This window comes from Ranitomeya variabilis, chromosome 6 (assembly GCF_051348905.1).
Source record: "Ranitomeya variabilis isolate aRanVar5 chromosome 6, aRanVar5.hap1, whole genome shotgun sequence".
NCBI classification, from domain to species: domain Eukaryota; kingdom Metazoa; phylum Chordata; class Amphibia; order Anura; family Dendrobatidae; genus Ranitomeya; species Ranitomeya variabilis.
Genome location: NC_135237.1, coordinates 133,540,422 through 133,558,938, shown reverse-complemented (window position 1 = coordinate 133,558,938; position 18,517 = coordinate 133,540,422). Strand labels below are relative to the sequence as shown.

The following is an 18,517-nucleotide window of genomic DNA, read 5'->3' as shown; positions in this document are numbered from 1 at the left end:
TACAAACCAAGCAACAGTCACAGATAACTCCTCCAACTCTACTTCTCATATGAACTCCTCTCCCTCCATAAGCCATGCAGCAAATGCTACTCTGACAAAGATTTATAACAGAACCCAGATTTAAAGGGGAAAAGAGTGGCTAACTGAGTTCATCTGTGAACACAGGGATTTCTAACATGGCCTACTAACTCCTGTTCTGCCGGAAGAAATAAACACATTTAAAATGAAGAAGTGCTTCTTCTCAGCGATGGAGTAGGAGCAATCAGAAGCTGCAGTATTCTGGCTCCACACTGTTGCGGTAACCCCATGACATGATGGCTGTTAACCTGTTAAACACCTCTGTCAATCTCTGATAGCAGCATTTAACACTCGCAATAAGGGGGACACGTTATCTTATGTACACATAAGCACCTGTGGGATGCCATGACAGTCAGTGGCCAGCTAAAAATCCCCATGCCTGTTACTACGGTACTCCTGTGAAAGCGAGACTGCAGTTGGTGTTCATAGGAGACCATGATTTTTCCTATACATAACATTGCTATAGTGGTCCTAAGGAGACTAACAAAGACAGTAAAAAGTAAAAAAAAAAAAAAATTAAATATGAAAAAAATGTAAAAATCTAATTACCCCCATTTTGTCCCATTAAAAATAAAGCAATTAAAGAAAAAAATACACATATTTGGTATTGCCATGTTCAGAAAAGTTCGATACATGAAAATATTAAATTCTGTATTTTTCGGACTATAAGACGCATTGGACCATAAGACTCACCCCAAATTTTGGGGTGGAAAATAGCACAAAAAGGTATCTTACCTGAGGGCCAGCGGTGGTAGACTGGGGTTACAGGAGGCATAGCCCCTTCCTCAGAAAGATGGCCATGGCAGAAGTGGAACGATGCTGCAGTTCCGGGGTATCCCAGTGGTGCGATGCTGCCGGTCCGGTGTTGGCGGTGAAGCAGAGCAGGGTCCCTCCCTCAGGATGTCGGTGGTAGAAATGTGGCGGCGCCACTGTCCGGTGTCCATGGCGAGCAGAGCCGAGTGTATCACCGGTTTCTTGGTGGCCATCTTCCTGAGGCCATGCATGCGCAGATTGAGATCTGGGCGGACCTCGCCTTCAGGAAAATGGCCGTAAAGGTCTCAATCTGCGCACGCGCGGCTTCCGGCGGCCATTTTCCTGAAGCCGAGGGCCACCGAGATCTCAAGCCCACAGCCTCAGGTAAGTGGTGTGTGAGAGGTCAATCCAGATCTCAATCCTTGCACTCTCCGCCTCCGGTGGCTCACGGCTTCAGGAAGATGGCCGCAGGGAAACCAACGATGCACTCCGCACCACCCACCGCCAAAACCGAGCCTCAGCATCACATCTCTGCCGCCAACGGTTCTCTGAGGAAGGAACACTGCTACACCACTGCAGCAACCCCCCGGTAAGGCTGTGTTTGGACTATAAGACGCACCCCAAATTTTCCTCCCAAATTCTTTGGGGGGGAAAAAGTGCACCTTATAGTCTGAAAAATACGGTAAATTATTCTTAAATAGATTAATCCAATTGGTAAATGGCATAATAAGGAAAAGAAAGTATAGAAAAATAGGAGACAAAAAAAGCGCAAATAGGGTCTTATCTCCAGGATTGCTTCTAATCAATTATGAGAGAACTGCTCACCTGGTGGTACAAAGTAAAGGTGTGTAGTTTGTCAGCTGCTGCAGATCCACAGGTCGGCGCTGCGACCTCTTAGAGACGTTATAATAGATGAATGTGGATAAAATCCGCGCTGCTGTGACAAATAATGGATCCAGATATGGTTGTAAGGTGTTCGGGTGGTTTATTCAACGCGTTTCGAAGCTCAAAGATATATCTTTGTGTGGAAACCCCTGAAGAAGAAGCCATGAGCTTCGAAACGCGTTGAATAAACCACCCGAACACCTTACAACCATATCTGGATCCATTATTTGTCACAGCAGCGCGGATTTTATCCACATTCATCTATTATAAGGAAAAGAAAGTGAAATGCCAGAATTGTATTTTTTTGGTTGCCGCAACATTGCAATAAAAGGCAATCAAAACTTCGTATCTACATCGTAATAGTAGCGACAAAAATGTCAGCTCAGATCACAAAAAATAAGCCCTAACACAACCCCACATTATGAAAATGTAATATGTTATGGGTTTTTAACAAATTTTCTAATTGTTTTCACTGCTTAAATAAAAAATATATATACATGTTTGGTATCTGCGTAATCGTACTGGCCGGAGAATCATAATGGCATGTGAATCTTGCTGTATACTGAACATGGTTGATATAGAAAAACAACAGAAAAAAAACAATTGTGTAATTGCACTATTTTTGCACTGTCAATGCACTTGGATTTCTTTTTCCGCTTTCTAGTGCATCGCATGCTAAAACAAATGGTATTGACGTTACATTTGAAGTTGCCCAAAATGAGTTGGATGTCATGCTATTGTCTCCGATGGGTACTCCCTCAATATCAGTCCTGTACTCTGTAATTTGGTCCTATCTATTGGGGGTTCACCCGGACATTTTTTTCAAGTATTGGAAACAACAGGTGGACGATGTGGAGATTCATAGTAAGATCAGGGCAGGGTGGAGCGTGTTCAGGAAACACATTATAAATGAAGTGTGGAAAGAAACCCAATATAAAATTATGCACGGGGCCATCTATGCTTTCAATCTATCCAAAAAAGATCCCTTATCAAATAGACTACCAGCATGTCCTAAATGTCACCTTACTAATTCTGATCTCATGCACGGCCTTTGGTCTTGCCCCACATCAGCTTCATTTTGGGGACTAATTTCAAACTTAGTTAATACTATGTGTGGTTCGGGGTACACCTGGTCTCCTAATTTGGCCTTATTACACTTCTGGAATGGTACAGATAATCTTGGCAAGAAGGTGGGTGGTCTAATGCATACTTTACTTATATTGGCGAAAAAATTACTTCTTAAATATTGGCTTGATCCAGACTCCCCCCATTGTAGAATTAATAGCACATATGAGGCATTTTATGGAGGTGGAGCAAGGAGATGCCTTAGGCTTCTTTCACACTTCAGTTGTTTGGCATCAGTCTGCTCCGAAATAGTGACGGATCGATGGATCCGTCACAATTGTTGAGAAAACGGTTCTAACAGATCAGTTTTTTTTATGGATCCGTTACTTGGGGGTTATCTGGGAAAAGTATCTACTTTTTGGAGCATGCACAATTGAAAAAGCGGATTGGGGCGACGGATCCGCCAAATGACGGTTGCGACAGATCCGTCGCCCATAGGCGGCCATTCTATGGAATGGCGGACGTGACGGATCCGTCGCGAACCGCCATTTTGGCGCAGACAAAAAATGTTATAATGTCCGTCAATGTCTAGATGACGTCCGCCAAATCTCGACGGATCTGTCCTTGGCGGATGGAACGGACGACCATCCGCCACAATCCGTCGCTAATGTATGTCTATGGGAAAATAGCGGATCCGCCAAAAAAAATGGCGGATCCGCTATTTGAGGAAAATGGCGGTTTCAGACTGATGCCAAAAGACTGAAATGTGAAAGAGGCCTTAGATAAGAAACATTCCCACTTTAGTTTCTTTATTATCAAATGGAAACAATGTATTATGAATTGTTGCTCTTTAGGGGAAAATAGGAGTATAGTGGAACCCTTCACATCTACCGCTTGGTACATACTAGAGGATCTCGAAAACAACCTGGGGTTACTATGGCTGAGTTGAAGTTGGGGAGGATATGTCCAGGTCCAGATGTATAATTTAATTACAACAGTCTTTTCATGATGGTGTCTAATAAGTAAGCTATTTCACTTACTTAAATAGTTGATATTAGTTTCAGGTTTTCTTTTTAATTTCTATGTTTTATTTTATGCCAGCCTAACTCACTTAAGTCTGCATTATCTGCCTTGTCTGCATGTTTTCTCTATACAATCTGATATGTTATTGTAGTTCTCGAAAATGTCAATAAAAATTAGGTTTAAAAAAAAATGAATGGTGTCATTCAAAAGTACAATTCTTGAGATAAAAAACATACAGCTATGTGGACGGGAAAGTAAAAAAGTTATGACTCTTCAAGCAGGAAGGAGAGGAAAAAAATGGAAAATGTTTGTGGCGTAAAGGGCTTAATGAATTGCCCTCTTTGACTTCTAGAAGGATTAGCTGATGCTGGATTGAAGATATTTTACTGTATGTGGGAAAAAAGAAAAATGCTGGGCTTTGTGAAGGGCACTGTAATAGTCCTTGTCTGTAAAAGAGTTAATAAACCACAACGACCAGACTTTCTTTAGAAATTCATTTTTGTTTCATGCCTGTGTTACAGTTATAGACCTGAAGGCGCCGCCGATAAGAAGAACTGCTGGAGAGCAATTAAAGTTTCACACAATCCGAATGTAATAGTTCAGACTTGACACTGATTGTTTTCCTAACTTGTACTTCTAGATCACTTTGTCTTGAGGTTTTTAATTTCACTATGACAACCTTCAGGGTACCTTAGACCAACCACTGTGACAGCTTATTACATGGACATGTTTTGTCCTGAAAATAAAGTCTCATTTGAAATTCTACGTTAGATACATTTTGTAGAACTTATCCCAATGATTTAAAGCATTGGGAGAACCCTTTTTCTGCCAGGGACCATTTGAATATTTTTACTTTCACTCGGGGGGCAGTGCAAAATTATCAACTTGAAATTGATCCTGCTATATTTGGTCAAACATTTAACTCACCCCTATTGTGATGTCTAGAGCTGCTTCTCTTTGGTGTGATGATGTTAGGTGATATGGATGACGTTGCTACTCGCAACTACTTTTCCAGGTTTGCGTCAGTCAGGACTGCAGCCGACTCTTTGATGAATTTTGAAAAGAACTCGCAGCAGTAAGTTCTGAACACAGATGTGTATTACACTGCAGGTATGCTCACAGTGAGAAATTCATCACTGCTCATGTAACATTTCTAAAACTGTAGCATTGGGTGTCTGCAGTATATACACTACCATTCAAAAGTTTAGGGTCACTTAGAAACTTCCTTATTTTTAAAAGAAAAGCACAGTTTTTTCCAATGAAGCTAACATTAAATGATTCAGAAATACACTCTATACATTGTTAATGTGATAAATGACTATTCTAGCTGCAAACGTCTGGTTTGTAATGCAATATCTTCATAGGCCCATTTCCAACAACCATCATTCCAATGTGCTTATGGTACTTTGTGTTTGATAACTGTGTAAGAAGGCTAATGGATGGTTAGAATACCCTTGAAAACCCTTGTGCAAGTATGTTAACACAAGTGAAAACAGTTTGGCTGATCAGGGAACCTATAAACCTGACCTTCCTTTGAGCTAGTGGAGAATCTGGAGCATTACATTTGTTGGTTCCATTGAACTCTCAAAATGGCCAGAAAAAAAAGAACTTTCCTGTGAAACTTGACAGTCTATTCTTGTTCTTAGAAATGAAGGCTATTACATGCAAGAAATTGCCAAAAAACTGAAGATTTCCTACAATGGTGTGTACAACTCCCTTCAGAGGAGATCACAAACAGGCTCTAACCGGAGTAGAAAGAGAAGTGGGAGGCCCCGCTGCACAACTAAGCAACAAGAGAAGTACAATAGAGTCTGTAGTTTGAGAAATTGACGCCTCACAGGTCCTCAACTGGCAGCTTCATTAAATAGTACACGCAAAACGCCAGTGTCAACATCTACAGTGAAGAGGCGACTCTGGGATGTTGGCCTTCAGGGCAGAGTGGCAAAGAAAAAGCCATATCTGAGACTGGCTAATAAAAGGAAAAGATTAATATGGGCAAAAGAACACAGACATGGGACAGAGGAAGATTGGAAAAAAGTGTTATGGACAGACGAATCCAAGTTTGAGGTGTTTGGATCACACAGAACATTTGTGAGATGCAGAACAACTGAAAAGATGCTGGAAGACTGTCTGATGCCATCTGTCAAGCATGGTGGAGGTAATGTGATGGTCTGGGGTTGCTTTGGTGCTGGTAAAGTGGGAGATTTGTACAAGGTAAAAGGGATTTTGAATAAGGAAGGCTATCACTCCATTTTGCATCGCCATGACATACCCTGTGTACAGCTCTTGATTAGAGCCAATTTCATCCTACAACAGGACAATGACCCAAAGCATACCACCAAATTATGCAAGAACTATTTAGGGAAGAAGCAGGTAGCTGGTATTCTATCTGTAATGGAGTGGCCAGCGCAGTCACCAGATCTCAACCCCATTGAGCTGTTGTGGGAGCAGCTTGACCGTATGGTATGCAAAAAGTGCTTATCAAGCCAAACCAACTTGTGGGAGGGGCTTCTGGAAGGATGGGGTGAAATTTCTTCAGATTAACTCAGCAAATTAACTGCTAGAATGCCAAAGGTCTGCAATGCTGTAATTGCGGCAAAGGAAGCATTCTTTGACGAAAGCAAAGTTTGAAGGAGAAAATTATTATTTCAAATAAAAATCTTTTTTTTTAACCTTGTCAATGTCTGGACTAGATTTTAAATTCATTTGGAAACTCATTTGATTAATAAAAGTATGTGTCAAGACTCTGAACATTTTGATTACCTTTTGTGCATTACTGCCCTTTTCCAAGATGGCGTCTTTGGTCTCATGTGCACTGTGTCTTCCTGCTATATAACTCCACCCCAGCCTTTAGTCTGTGCTAGAGTATTCTGCCTTGCATCCAGCTCCTGATGACTCCCTGGCTTTGCACCTGCACCTGCTCCTGTGAACCTGTGTGGAGATCCTGCTACTCAGCTCTGAGTTTCTGCTGCATACATCGGTTTCCAGTAATCCTCCATCTGGCTGCTTGTGTTAGTTTCCATCTGCATTTGCTGGAGACATGTAAGCTGTTGCTGCTCTGCTTAAACCTGAGACTATTAACCAGGCCTCCCTGGTTGTGCTAAGATATTATTTGAACTGCCTTATAAGCATATCTATTTGTGTTTGGACTAAGACAAGGACTTATTCGTGTCAAGTATCCTCAAGAATAATTGTGCCTCATAGACTTTCTGCGTGATTGCATTTTCCTCTGAAGTTCCCTATAGACTGCTAAGCTGCGTTTAATATTTACACCAAGTGTTGTGGACTTGAGTTTCTCTCTGCACCTGTTTGAATCACCGTGTGATAATATAGATTTCACCACTTATAAAACTGTATCCTGTAGTTTTCTTGTTCCATGCAAAGAGTCTCCTGAGTTATCCCTGTAAAGTTTATAAGGGATGGTTTCCAAAATGGGGTCACTTGTGGGGGAGCGCCAATGTTTAGGCACACAGGGGCTCCCCAAACGCGACATGGTGTCTGCTAACGATTGAAGCTAATTTTTCATTCAAAAAGTGAAATGGCGCTCCTTCCCTTCCGAGCCTTGCCATGTGCCCAAACAGTGGTTTACCCCCACATATGAGGTATTGCTGTAATTAGGAGAAATTGCCCAACAAACTTTAGGACCCATTTTATCCTGTTGCAAATGTGAAAATTAAAAAATTAAGGCTAAAATAACTTTTTTGTGAAAAAAAGTACTTTTTAATTTTTATGGATCAATTTGTGAAGTACCTGGGGGTTTAAAGTGCTCACTATGCATCTAGATACGTTCCTTGGGGGGTCCAGTTTCCAAAATGGGGTCACTTGTGGGGGAGCTCCAATGTTTAGGCACACAGGGGCTCTCCAAACGCGACATAGTGTCCGCTAAAGATTGGAGCCAACTTTTCATTCAAAAAGTCAAATGGCGCTCCTTCCCTTCCGAGCCCTGCCGTGCGCCCAAACAGTGGTTCTCCCCCACATATGTGGTATCGGCGTACTCAGAACAAATTGCACAACAACTTTCGTGGTCCAGTTTCTCCTTTTACCCTTGGTAAAATAAAAAAACTTGTTGCTAAAAGATCATTTTTGTGACTAGAAAGTTAAATGTTCATTTTTTTCCTTCCATGTTGCTTCTGCTGCTGTGAAACACCTGGGAAGGGTTAATAAACTTCTTGAATGTGGTTTTGAGCACCTTGAGGGGTGCAGTTTTTAGAATGGTGTCACTTTTGGGTATTTTCAGCCATATAGAACCCTCAAACTGACTTCAAATGTGAGGAGGTCCCTAAAAAAAATGGTTTTGTAAATTTTGCTGTAAAAATGAGAAATCGCTGGTCAAATTTTAACCCTTATAACTTCCCAGCAAAAAAAAATGTTGTTTCCAAAATTGTGCTGATGTAAAGTAGACATGTGGGAAATGTTATTTATTTGCTATTTTGTGTCACATAACTCTCTGGTTTAACACAATAAAAATTCAAAATGGGAAAATTGCAAAATTTTCAAAATTTTCGTCAAATTTCCATTTTTTTTCACATATCAACTCAAAAATGATCGACCTAAATTTACCACTAACATGAAGCCCAATATGTCACGAAAAAACATTCTCAGAATCGCTAGGATCCGTTGAAGCGTTCCTGAGTTATTACCTCATAAAGGGACACTGGTCAGAATTGTAAAAAATGGCCAGGTCATTAAGGTCAAAATAGGCTGGGTCATGAAGGGGTTAAAATTTAAAGGTTGAAAATTGCTAAATTTTCAAAATTTTCTCCAAATTTCCACTTTTTTCAAATAAATGCAAGTCATATCAAAGAAATTTTACCACTATCATGAAGTACTAGATGTCACGAAAAAACAGTCTCAGAATCTCCAGGATGCATTGAAGCGTTCCAGATTTATTACCTCATAAAGTGACAGTGGTCAGAATTGTAAAAATTGTCCTGGTCATTAACGTACAAACAACCCTTGGGGGTAAAGGGGTTAATATTGATTTATACAAAGTTTGTTAAAAGTACAGATTCTGTTTAAAGTAGTCACATGTTAATGGACAGCAATAGTTTTCAATTCTAAAAAATAATCTGTTGTATGTCCATTCGGTTTAGCTAATTATTCAGTAATGTTGATCTAAAGGAGGCAAAATCCAAGGTTTTTCAACTTAGTGGAAAATTTGCTTCTTGAACCCATTTCTAGCAATCAGAATAAATCCCTGGATCAACAATCCATATCTAGTTATACACTAACATCATGTGAATCCTGAACATTAACTCTCTCAGTGAAGGTTTCTTTCTTCTAAAAATAGAGAAGCCATCTACTATATAATTGTTTAAGGGTCACTTCCGTCTGTCCTTCTGTCTGTCATGGAAATCCAAGTCGCTGATCGGTCACGGCAAAACAGCCACGACCAATCAGCGACGGGCACAGTCCGGCGGCAAAATGGCCGCTCCTTTCTCCCCCCAGTCAGTGCCCGCTCCATACTCCCCTCCAGTCAGCCCTCACACAGTGTTAATGGCAGTGTTAACGGACCACGTTAACGCAGCTATTAACCCTGTGTGACCAACTGTTTACTATTGATGCTGCCTATGCAGCATCAATAGTAAAAAGATCTAATGTTAAAAATAATAAACAAATTTTAAAAAAAAGGTTATTCTCACCTTCCGATGGATGCTGTCCTCGGCAGTGCAAGCGGCAGGTTCCGGTGCAAAGGATGCTATGCGAGAAGGACCTGCCATGACGTCACGGTCATGTGACTGCGACGTCATCACAGGTCCTGCGCTCATACCAACCCTGGGACCGGAAGCTGCCGCGTGCACCGCACACAGGCGCCAGGACTTCAAGGGGCCTTCGGAAGGTGCGTATATGTTCATTTTTTATTTTAAGTCTTTTTTAACCACGCATATAGTGCCCATATTGCTATATACTACGTGGGCTGTGTTACATACTGCGTGGTCTCTGTTATATACTACATCTCTGTGCTATATACTATGTAGCTTGGCAATATACAACCCAGCTTTATGATCTGATACACTTGCCTACCGTTAGAGGTTGTCCACTGCTGTTTCGTTGATGACCTTTCCTTGGGATGGGTAATCAGTGTCTGATCGGTTGGCACCCTCGCCTACCAGCTGTTTTGGTTGGTGGCAGAAGCCGCTGCTAGCCGCATCTGCTCTGTTGTGGCGCTGCTCGGACTTCTGGTAGTGGCCGCAGCAGGGTATTGCACATCTTGTATTGATTTGAATAGGAGGCGGATGTGCGGTACCCGGCTGCGGCCACTGCCAGAGGATGGAGTAGCTCCACTATCGAGCTCCTCCGGTGACGCCAATGACGGCTGATCTGCGGGGGTGCCAGGTGTCGGACCCTGACGGATCGGACGTTGATTGCCTATCCTAAGGATGGGTCATCATTGAAAAAGTGGTGAACAGCCTCTTTAAGGATTAGGCCACACTTGGCTGACTTTAGTTGCATATGGGCAGCATAATCTACATGTTTCTCAAGCTGTACTGGGCTCATATGACAATATTTTATGCTCTGGAATCTGACTGGCCTGTCATTACTACATTACAACCGCACTACTCGCTTTCCTCGGGTCCGCTGGTGGGTCTTGTCGCTGATTCCGGTGTCTGGCTTTGGCTGTGGTGCTGACATCACATTGACAGGGTGACAACGAACTGGTGATCTCATCAGCTTAGTACCCATGTAGACAAAACAAACCCGCTCCCAGATTGGCTATCAATGTGACCTCAAGTGCCTCAGCCAAAGCCAGACACCGGGAACAGTGCCGAGAGAGTCACTAGTAGATCTGGGGAAGGCGGGTACAGCATGTTTTGTTGCTTTATACTAACCTGCTGCTGGCAAATAACATTTTCTGAAAGGAACCTGCTCCTTTTAAGGAATCTGCTAGCAGATTTTTGCTATGTAATCGGAGAGCAGCATATTGTATACACGGAGACCCTGATTCCAACAATGTATCACACACTGGCCTGTTGTAGTCTCAATAAAAATCACTGTTTTATTAGCAGGAGTTTATCACTAGAGGTTGTGTCTATAGTTCTCCTGCTCTGTGTATCCACCCTCCACTGATTGTGCCTATGCAGAAAGCAGCCAGTGTACACAGCTGCCAATCAGTGGTGATGGGGTTATACAGAGCTCTGCATTCAGAGAACTGCTGGATCATCAAAACCTTCAAAAAGAATCTGAAGACTCACCTCTTCCGACAAGCCTACAACCTGCAGTAACCACCGATCGACCAAACCGCTGCATGACCAGCTCTACCCTCACCTACTGTATTCTCACCCATCCCTTGTAGATTGTGAGCCCTCGCGGGCAGGGTCCTCTCTCCTGTACCAGTTATGACTTGTATTGTTCAAGATTATTGTACTTGTTTTTATTATGTATACCCCTCCTCACTTGTAAAGCGCCATGGAATAAATGGCGCTATAACAATAAATAAATAAATAATAATAAAAAAAAAAAATATATACTACGTGGGCTGTGCAATATACAACGTGACTGTCCAATATACTACGTGGCTCTACAATATACTATGAGGCTATGTTATATACTACGTGGCTCTGCTATATACTACGTGGCTATGTTATATACTACGTGGCTCTGCTATATACTACGTGGCTATGTTATATACCACGTGGCTCTGCTATATACTATGTGGCTGACCAATATACTACATACCTGTGCAATACACTACGCGACTGTGTTATATACTACGTAACTCTGCTATATACTACGTACGCTGTGTTACATACTACGTAGCTCTGTTATGTACTACGTAGCTATGTTATATACTACGTCGGTTGTGTTATATACTACGTCACTGTGCAATATAGTACGTAGCCTGTGCTATGTACTACCTACATATTCTAGAATACCCGAAACGTTAGAATCGGGCCACCGTATAGTTTGTTATAATCATCATCTGGGGTTTAAATAGATAGTCAAAGAGATACTATTGAGATGTAAACTGGTCAAACCAGGTCCCAACATGCAATAAAGACCTGTTTTACAAACTGGACAAACCAGCCACATGCTATGTTTTCACTTATGGCACAGTACGTACTGAAAATCTATAGTGGATCTCATGATGCAATCTTAAAGGATACTGGCATTCCACACCAGTAGAATAGTATATTTTTTAGATTATTCATGCAAATTAACTGAGGAATAGGATGCGAATGATCACATGTGGCAGTTCCTTCAGGAACTATCTTGGCTACTTAGCAAAGGTGATAAGGTCAATGAGTCATACCTCCAGTGAGGGTTCATGGTTACTTATAAACCTATTGAATTGTGATATTTCAAAGCATAGGGGCGAAGAGGCTGGCTCATAAGATCACCATCTTCAGCGTGAGATGTTTGGTGCAAGCATCATTGTGAATCAGGTTAAAAAATGGCTCCAACTCAACTTTTACTAACTAAATGCACAACAAGACAAGTATATTACACTGCAACAAAACACAAAATCTTCAGCCATCTGGCCACTTAAGACAGTTGAATTTCTCAAGCTACACAAGTGTAATGTCTATTTCCTGCTGGATGTCACCTCAAACATAACACTGCTTAAAGGGAATTTGTCAGCAGGTTTTTTGCTACCTCATCTGAAAGGAGCGCAATGTAGGTTAAGAGAAGCAGAATCCAACGATATACCACATAGATTACTGGGTGCAGCCAGTTCTGACACAATCAGAGCCTTTAGATTTAGCATGAAGCAAAGCTGAGAAAGCTAATCCCACCCACACCAGGTTCTCCATGTACAAAGTCCATAGACAGTGCCAATCAAAAGAGGGGAGTGTGGGACAAGGGCTCAGACCAGCTAGTCACAGCAATGATAAGCTCATAGTGCTAAAACAATAAAAGAGGCATCTCTGAAATCTGTCTTTTAACCACTGCAGCATGCTGTCTTCAGATTACATAGCAAAAACCTGCTGACAGATTCCCTTTAAGGCTTTCCTCTTGATGATAACTCCCACAGGCCTTGACAAAATCTGTTTCTCAGAATGAGAAAGCCAGGTTATAAGTATATTTCACCTTTAAAAAAATAATTTGCAGCCTCCTAACTAGACTGCTCCAGACATGGATGAATGAAGTGGGAGTCCACACTTTCCTCCCTCAGGCCAGCAACCAGTTTCTACTCTACATTTTGACCCAACCTAAAGTAAGATAAATGTCTCTTTCTCTGCTGCACCCCCCCCCCTGTGCCTTAAATGTCATGACACGCCAACCTAACTCAACCTTTACATTATCCCAAAACCATATAGTCAATAAGTTTGTTGAAAGCATATACAGGTCCTTCTCAAAAAATTAGCATATAGTGTTAAATTTCATTATTTACCATAATGTAATGATTACAATTAAACTTTCATATATTATAGATTCATTATCCACCAACTGAAATTTGTCAGGTCTTTTATTGTTTTAATACTGATGATTTTGGCATACAACTCCTGATAACCCAAAAAACCTGTCTCAATAAATTAGCATATTTCACCCGACCAATCAAATAAAAGTGTTTTTTAATAACAAACAAAAAAACCATCAAATAATAATGTTCAGTTATGCACTCAATACTTGGTCGGGAATCCTTTGGCAGAAATGACTGCTTCAATGCGGCGTGGCATGGAGGCAATCAGCCTGTGACACTGCTGAGATGTTATGGAGGCCCAGGATGCTTCAATAGCGGCCTTAAGCTCATCCAGAGTGTTGGGTCTTGCGTCTCTCAACTTTCTCTTCACAATATCCCACAGATTCTCTATGGGGTTCAGGTCAGGAGAGTTGGCAGGCCAATTGAGCACAGTAATACCATGGTCAGTAAACCATTTACCAGTGGTTTTGGCACTGTGAGCAGGTGCCAGGTCGTGCTGGAAAATGAAATCTTCATCTCCATAAAGCATTTCAGCCGATGGAAGCATGAAGTGCTACAAAATCTCCTGATAGCTAGCTGCATTGACCCTGCCCTTGATGAAACACAGTGGACCAACACCAGCAGCTGACATGGCACCCCACACCATCACTGACTGTGGGTACTTGACACTGGACTTCAGGCATTTTGGCATTTCCTTCTCCCCAGTCTTCCTCCAGACTATGGCACCTTGATTTCCGAATGACATGCAAAATTTGCTTTCATCAGAAAAAAGTACTTGGGACCACTTAGCAACAGTCCAGTGCTGCTTCTCTGTAGCCCAGGTCAGGCGCTTCTGCCGCTGTTTATGGTTCAAAAGTGGCTTTACCTGGGGAATGCGGCACCTGTAGCCCATTTCCTGCACACGCCTGTGCACGGTGGCTCTGGATGTTTCCACACCAGACTCAGTCCACTGCTTCCTCAGGTTCCCCAAGGTCTGGAATCGGTCCTTCTCCACAATCTTCCTCAGGGTCCGGTCACCTCTTCTCGTTGTACAGCGTTTTCTGCCACATTGTTTCCTTCCAACAGACTTACCATTGAGGTGCCTTGATACAGCACTCTGGGAACAGCCTATTTGTTGAGAAATTTCTTTCTGGGTCTTACCCTCTTGCTTGAGGGTGTCAATGATGGCCTTCTTGACATCTGTCAGGTCGCTAGTCTTACCCATGATGGGGGTTTTGAGTAATGAACCAGGCAGGGAGTTTTTAAAAGCCTCAGGTATCTTTTGCATGTGTTTAGAGTTAATTAGTTGATTCAGAAGATTAGGGTAATAGGTCATTTAGAGAACCTTTTCTTGATATGCTAATTTATTGAGACAGGTTTTTTGGGTTATCAGGAGTTGTATGCCAAAATCATCAGTATTAAAACAATAAAAGACCTGACAAATTTCAGTTGGTGGATAATGAATCTATAATATATGAAAGTTTAATTGTAATCATTACATTATGGTAAATAATGACATTTAACACTATATGCTAATTTTTTGAGAAGGACCTGTATATATAATATCCCCATAGATGATGCATTCAGCATGACCACAGAATTTTAGAGGCTTCCTGAGGAAGGGGGCTCCCTCTGTCACCTCTATATAGCTATTTTTCGCAATGTAATTTTAGAGTATATAAAAATATAAGCAACCTATTACAAATGTTTTATTATTTGAAAAATAAATTACACTAACTGGTATCTCCTCATCCATAATAACTTAAACCAAAATTATAATGTTACTTAAACCGTGTTATAAATGTGATAAAAATGTTAGAATTTCTGTTTCCCTCTCATCTGGACTCCCAAAAAGTAGAATAAAATACATCAAAATGTTACACCTGCTCCACAATGAAAATATCAACTCATCCCACAAAAAAAAGCCTCAGCACTGGAGAAATTGATCAACTGCTCCTGCTCCTCCAGCTTTCAGAGTGTGATCAATCAAACATTTTAGGGCCATTAAAGTACAGAGTAGGCTACTTTCTTAAAGGGTCAAATACCATTGATACCTAGAAAAATTGAAAATTACCCAGGCCAACATAGCCTCTAAACCAGAATTATTATAAGTGACACTACATTTGAAATCATAGGTATGATCATATATGATCATATGATTCATGGTACAATAGAATGAGAAATCAAATAAAATAAATATAGATTTATACATTTTTATATAAAACACCATTACTCTGTGCACTGTATCATTTCAAATACTTTCTGAAGGCAAACATATGCTAGGCAATTCCTTGCACATTTCTTAAATACAGATTACAAGTATTACCTGATCTTCTGGTGCTTCCGTTGCTGATAAAGAATGCCAATTCCATCGGAACGGCAACTGCATGAGATAGGTGAGCGCCGGCATTACTAGAGACTTTAGTAACAGCAGTTAGGTAATGAGATCAGGCAAATGTCCACTTCTGACCTATATATTAATCTAGATTTGCTTGCTCATGTAATACTACGCTGTAACACCACAAGTACGTCGGCTGCTATCCCTGTGCATGTCTGTTAATGTAACCACGCTTCAACTAGTAGAAAAAAAACAAGACGATCAGGTTTTGAGTTCTCAAGAAAGCTCGGCTATAATAATCAGCCATGACTACGCCTCCTCAGTTTGAAGCTAATGCTTGAATAATTGGATTATTTTAGGAAGCAGCTGTGACAATTCTACTGAAACTGAAGGGAGACAATAAAATATCTGAGAACAACAATGGTTTATTGAGTATATTATCATAACAGTATCTCACTTAACCCCTACACCGCCTTGAAATTTTCCGCTTTTGCATTTTCTGTTTTGTTTTCCCCTTCTTCCCGGAGCCCTAACTTTTTCATTTTTTCATCAATATCCCTGTGTAAGGGCTTGTCTTTTGCTAAATGAGTTGTAATTTTGAACAACACCATTGATTTTACCATGTAGTGCACTAAAAAATGGGGAAAAAAATTTAAAGTACGATGAAATTGCAAAAAGAGAGCAATTCCACAATAGTTTTTTTGTGGCGTAATCCGGGGGACAGGAATAGATAGGGCGTCCCTAGTTCTTGGGACCTGGTTAGCGCCCAAAGTCCCAAGGCACTGCGTGACAACAGTATTGAAAATAACCAAGTTGATTAACTATCAAAGTAAATATGTAGTAAATATGATTATGTGCACTGCATGACCTCTAAAATATACTGGCTACACAGACAGCTGAAAGTCAGAACCTGCGAGTATCTGGCAGATAGTGTGAATCCGACATTTACCAATCTGTTATGTGGATTGTGATGCATTAAATTACACATTTGAGGACATGCAGGCTTTGGAGGGATATATTAGCTATTAACAAACTGGGTAGAACCCCAAATAAACCCTCACTAGAAAGTTTAAAAATTAACTTTTATTAATTAAATTAGCTAGGGTATAAAAAGTATGTCCCTAATCTGACTGAATTTCTTTTCAAATATTATTATTATTACATTGCTCACTGCTATATTTTATACACATTTGGTAGCACCCCAGGGTGCCAACCCTTATCTGGCAGAATAAGACATAGAATTCTATGTTTTCACCATGGGGTGGATTGTGATGAACCCGTTCCTCGCCACCCCACCTGACGTCACTATTATGTCAGCCAGATCACGTAATGTGGCCTCCCAGCTTTCACCAACATGACGTTCTGCATCCCCTGGGGACACATACAGTCAGCTTGGTACAGTTTTACACAGACGTCCCCTGCCACCGAGAATGTGGCCCACAAAGTCAGTGACATGGTACCACACTCGCTCACAAACCTGACAGGCCTGTTTCACTAGCATCAGTGAAACAGAGCACTGCCAGCCTGGCAGGACTGCCACCTTTTCCTCGTTAGATATAAGCCTGGTTCATGAATGGGATTATATCAGGACAGAAACCAGCTACAGTAGCATGGATAGTTAAACAGAGAATATGGATGTGTGGATTTGTGGAACAAGATAAAAGAGCAGCCCAAGGCTAAATTATATATTTAATAGCCTTAAGGGCACACTAGACAATACACTATATACATGATGGTTATACATATACTATGGTCAGATATGCAAATACAATAGTGGTAGGACAAAAGATATAAGCAGATGGGTCATGTAAATTACCGGGTTGATGTTCGACCGTGTGTGTGCTGGGCTGCAAGGGGCATGGTCTTGGTCCCTTCTCAGCATGTTACTCAACGTGATCCCCCTTTCAAAGTGGACAGCATGCATCACATAGAAAGGGACCACATGGCCTTACACTAGCCATTATCCCCTTTTGGGTCACTCCCCTCTGAACCCAAATCCTCTCCCCTTGCCTCTAACAGATAAAAGCTCCAAAACCTAAGAGGAGTCATAACTCTTTAATAGACGATCCTAGGGAGGCGGTTTTGGCGTCACTGGATCCGGCAGGGCCTCTGCTATGCTTTGAGACTAAACACATCTTGGCTATCAAGTTCCTATTAGCCATTCTACGTATCTCCTCTCCCTGTGTTGTTAAAATGGATCGAGCCCCTCGAAGGCATTCACCATGTTCTGGAGATTTTGGAAATATGCATGATGTACCGCTAGGACGTATAGCATCTCAAAAACTCCTTATAGAATTATGTTTCTAGAATGTGCTTTGGTAGTTTCAGCATGACTATATTGCAAGCAAGCCTTTGTCCTGCTCTGAACAGATTTGAGGTGTGATATCTGTCACTCACAGCCTTTGCAGGCTAAGGTAAGGTAAGGTAAGGTAAGGAGGTAAGCTAAGACTTCTGAATTTCCCAACTTGCGCCGAGGCACTCAGATGGCTTAAACCTGATTTCTTTTACCACTATTAGATGTCTCACACTTTTTCTAGGTGATAGGACCCTATACTGTAAATTTTGAATTACGACAGATTACTGATGGTTATATGACATAGAACTATGGTAATGGAAATATTGTGTCATTTAGATTGTTGCTGGATAATAGGTTTTTCAACTACTGGTTCACAATTACTATTTAAAGGCAGCACGGTGGCGCAGTGGATAGCACAGCAGCCTTGCAGCGCTGGAGTCCTGGGTTCAAGCCCCATCTGCAAAGAGTTTGTATGTTCTCCCCGTGTTTGCGTGGGTTTACTCTGGTTTCCTCCCACATTCCAAAGACATACTGATAGGGAATTTAGATTGTGAGCCCCAACGGGGGGGGACAGCGATAATAATGTGTGCAACCTGTAAAGCGCTGCGGAATATGTTAGCGCTATATATAAAAAAAAACAAAACGAAAAAAGATTTAAAGGGATATTTTGTATGCTGTTTTGGGTCAGACTTTTGTACAGTTTATGATGTATGGATATCAAATTACAGGTTACATC

The 18,517-nt window shown here is 41.3% G+C and overlaps 1 protein-coding gene across 1 annotated transcript in view; it reads right to left on the bottom strand.

The window, feature by feature from the left end:
• Positions 1-15,624, bottom strand: part of ATP2C1 (ATPase secretory pathway Ca2+ transporting 1) — a 291,818-nt gene extending 276,194 nt beyond the window's left edge. Inside the window, exon 1 of the mRNA XM_077269020.1 lies at positions 15,474-15,624. Coding sequence (XP_077125135.1) covers positions 15,474-15,557 — 84 coding nt within the window. The 5' untranslated portion in view covers positions 15,558-15,624. The remainder of the gene's footprint in view (positions 1-15,473) is intronic.
• Between the last annotated feature and the right edge of the window lie 2,893 nt (positions 15,625-18,517).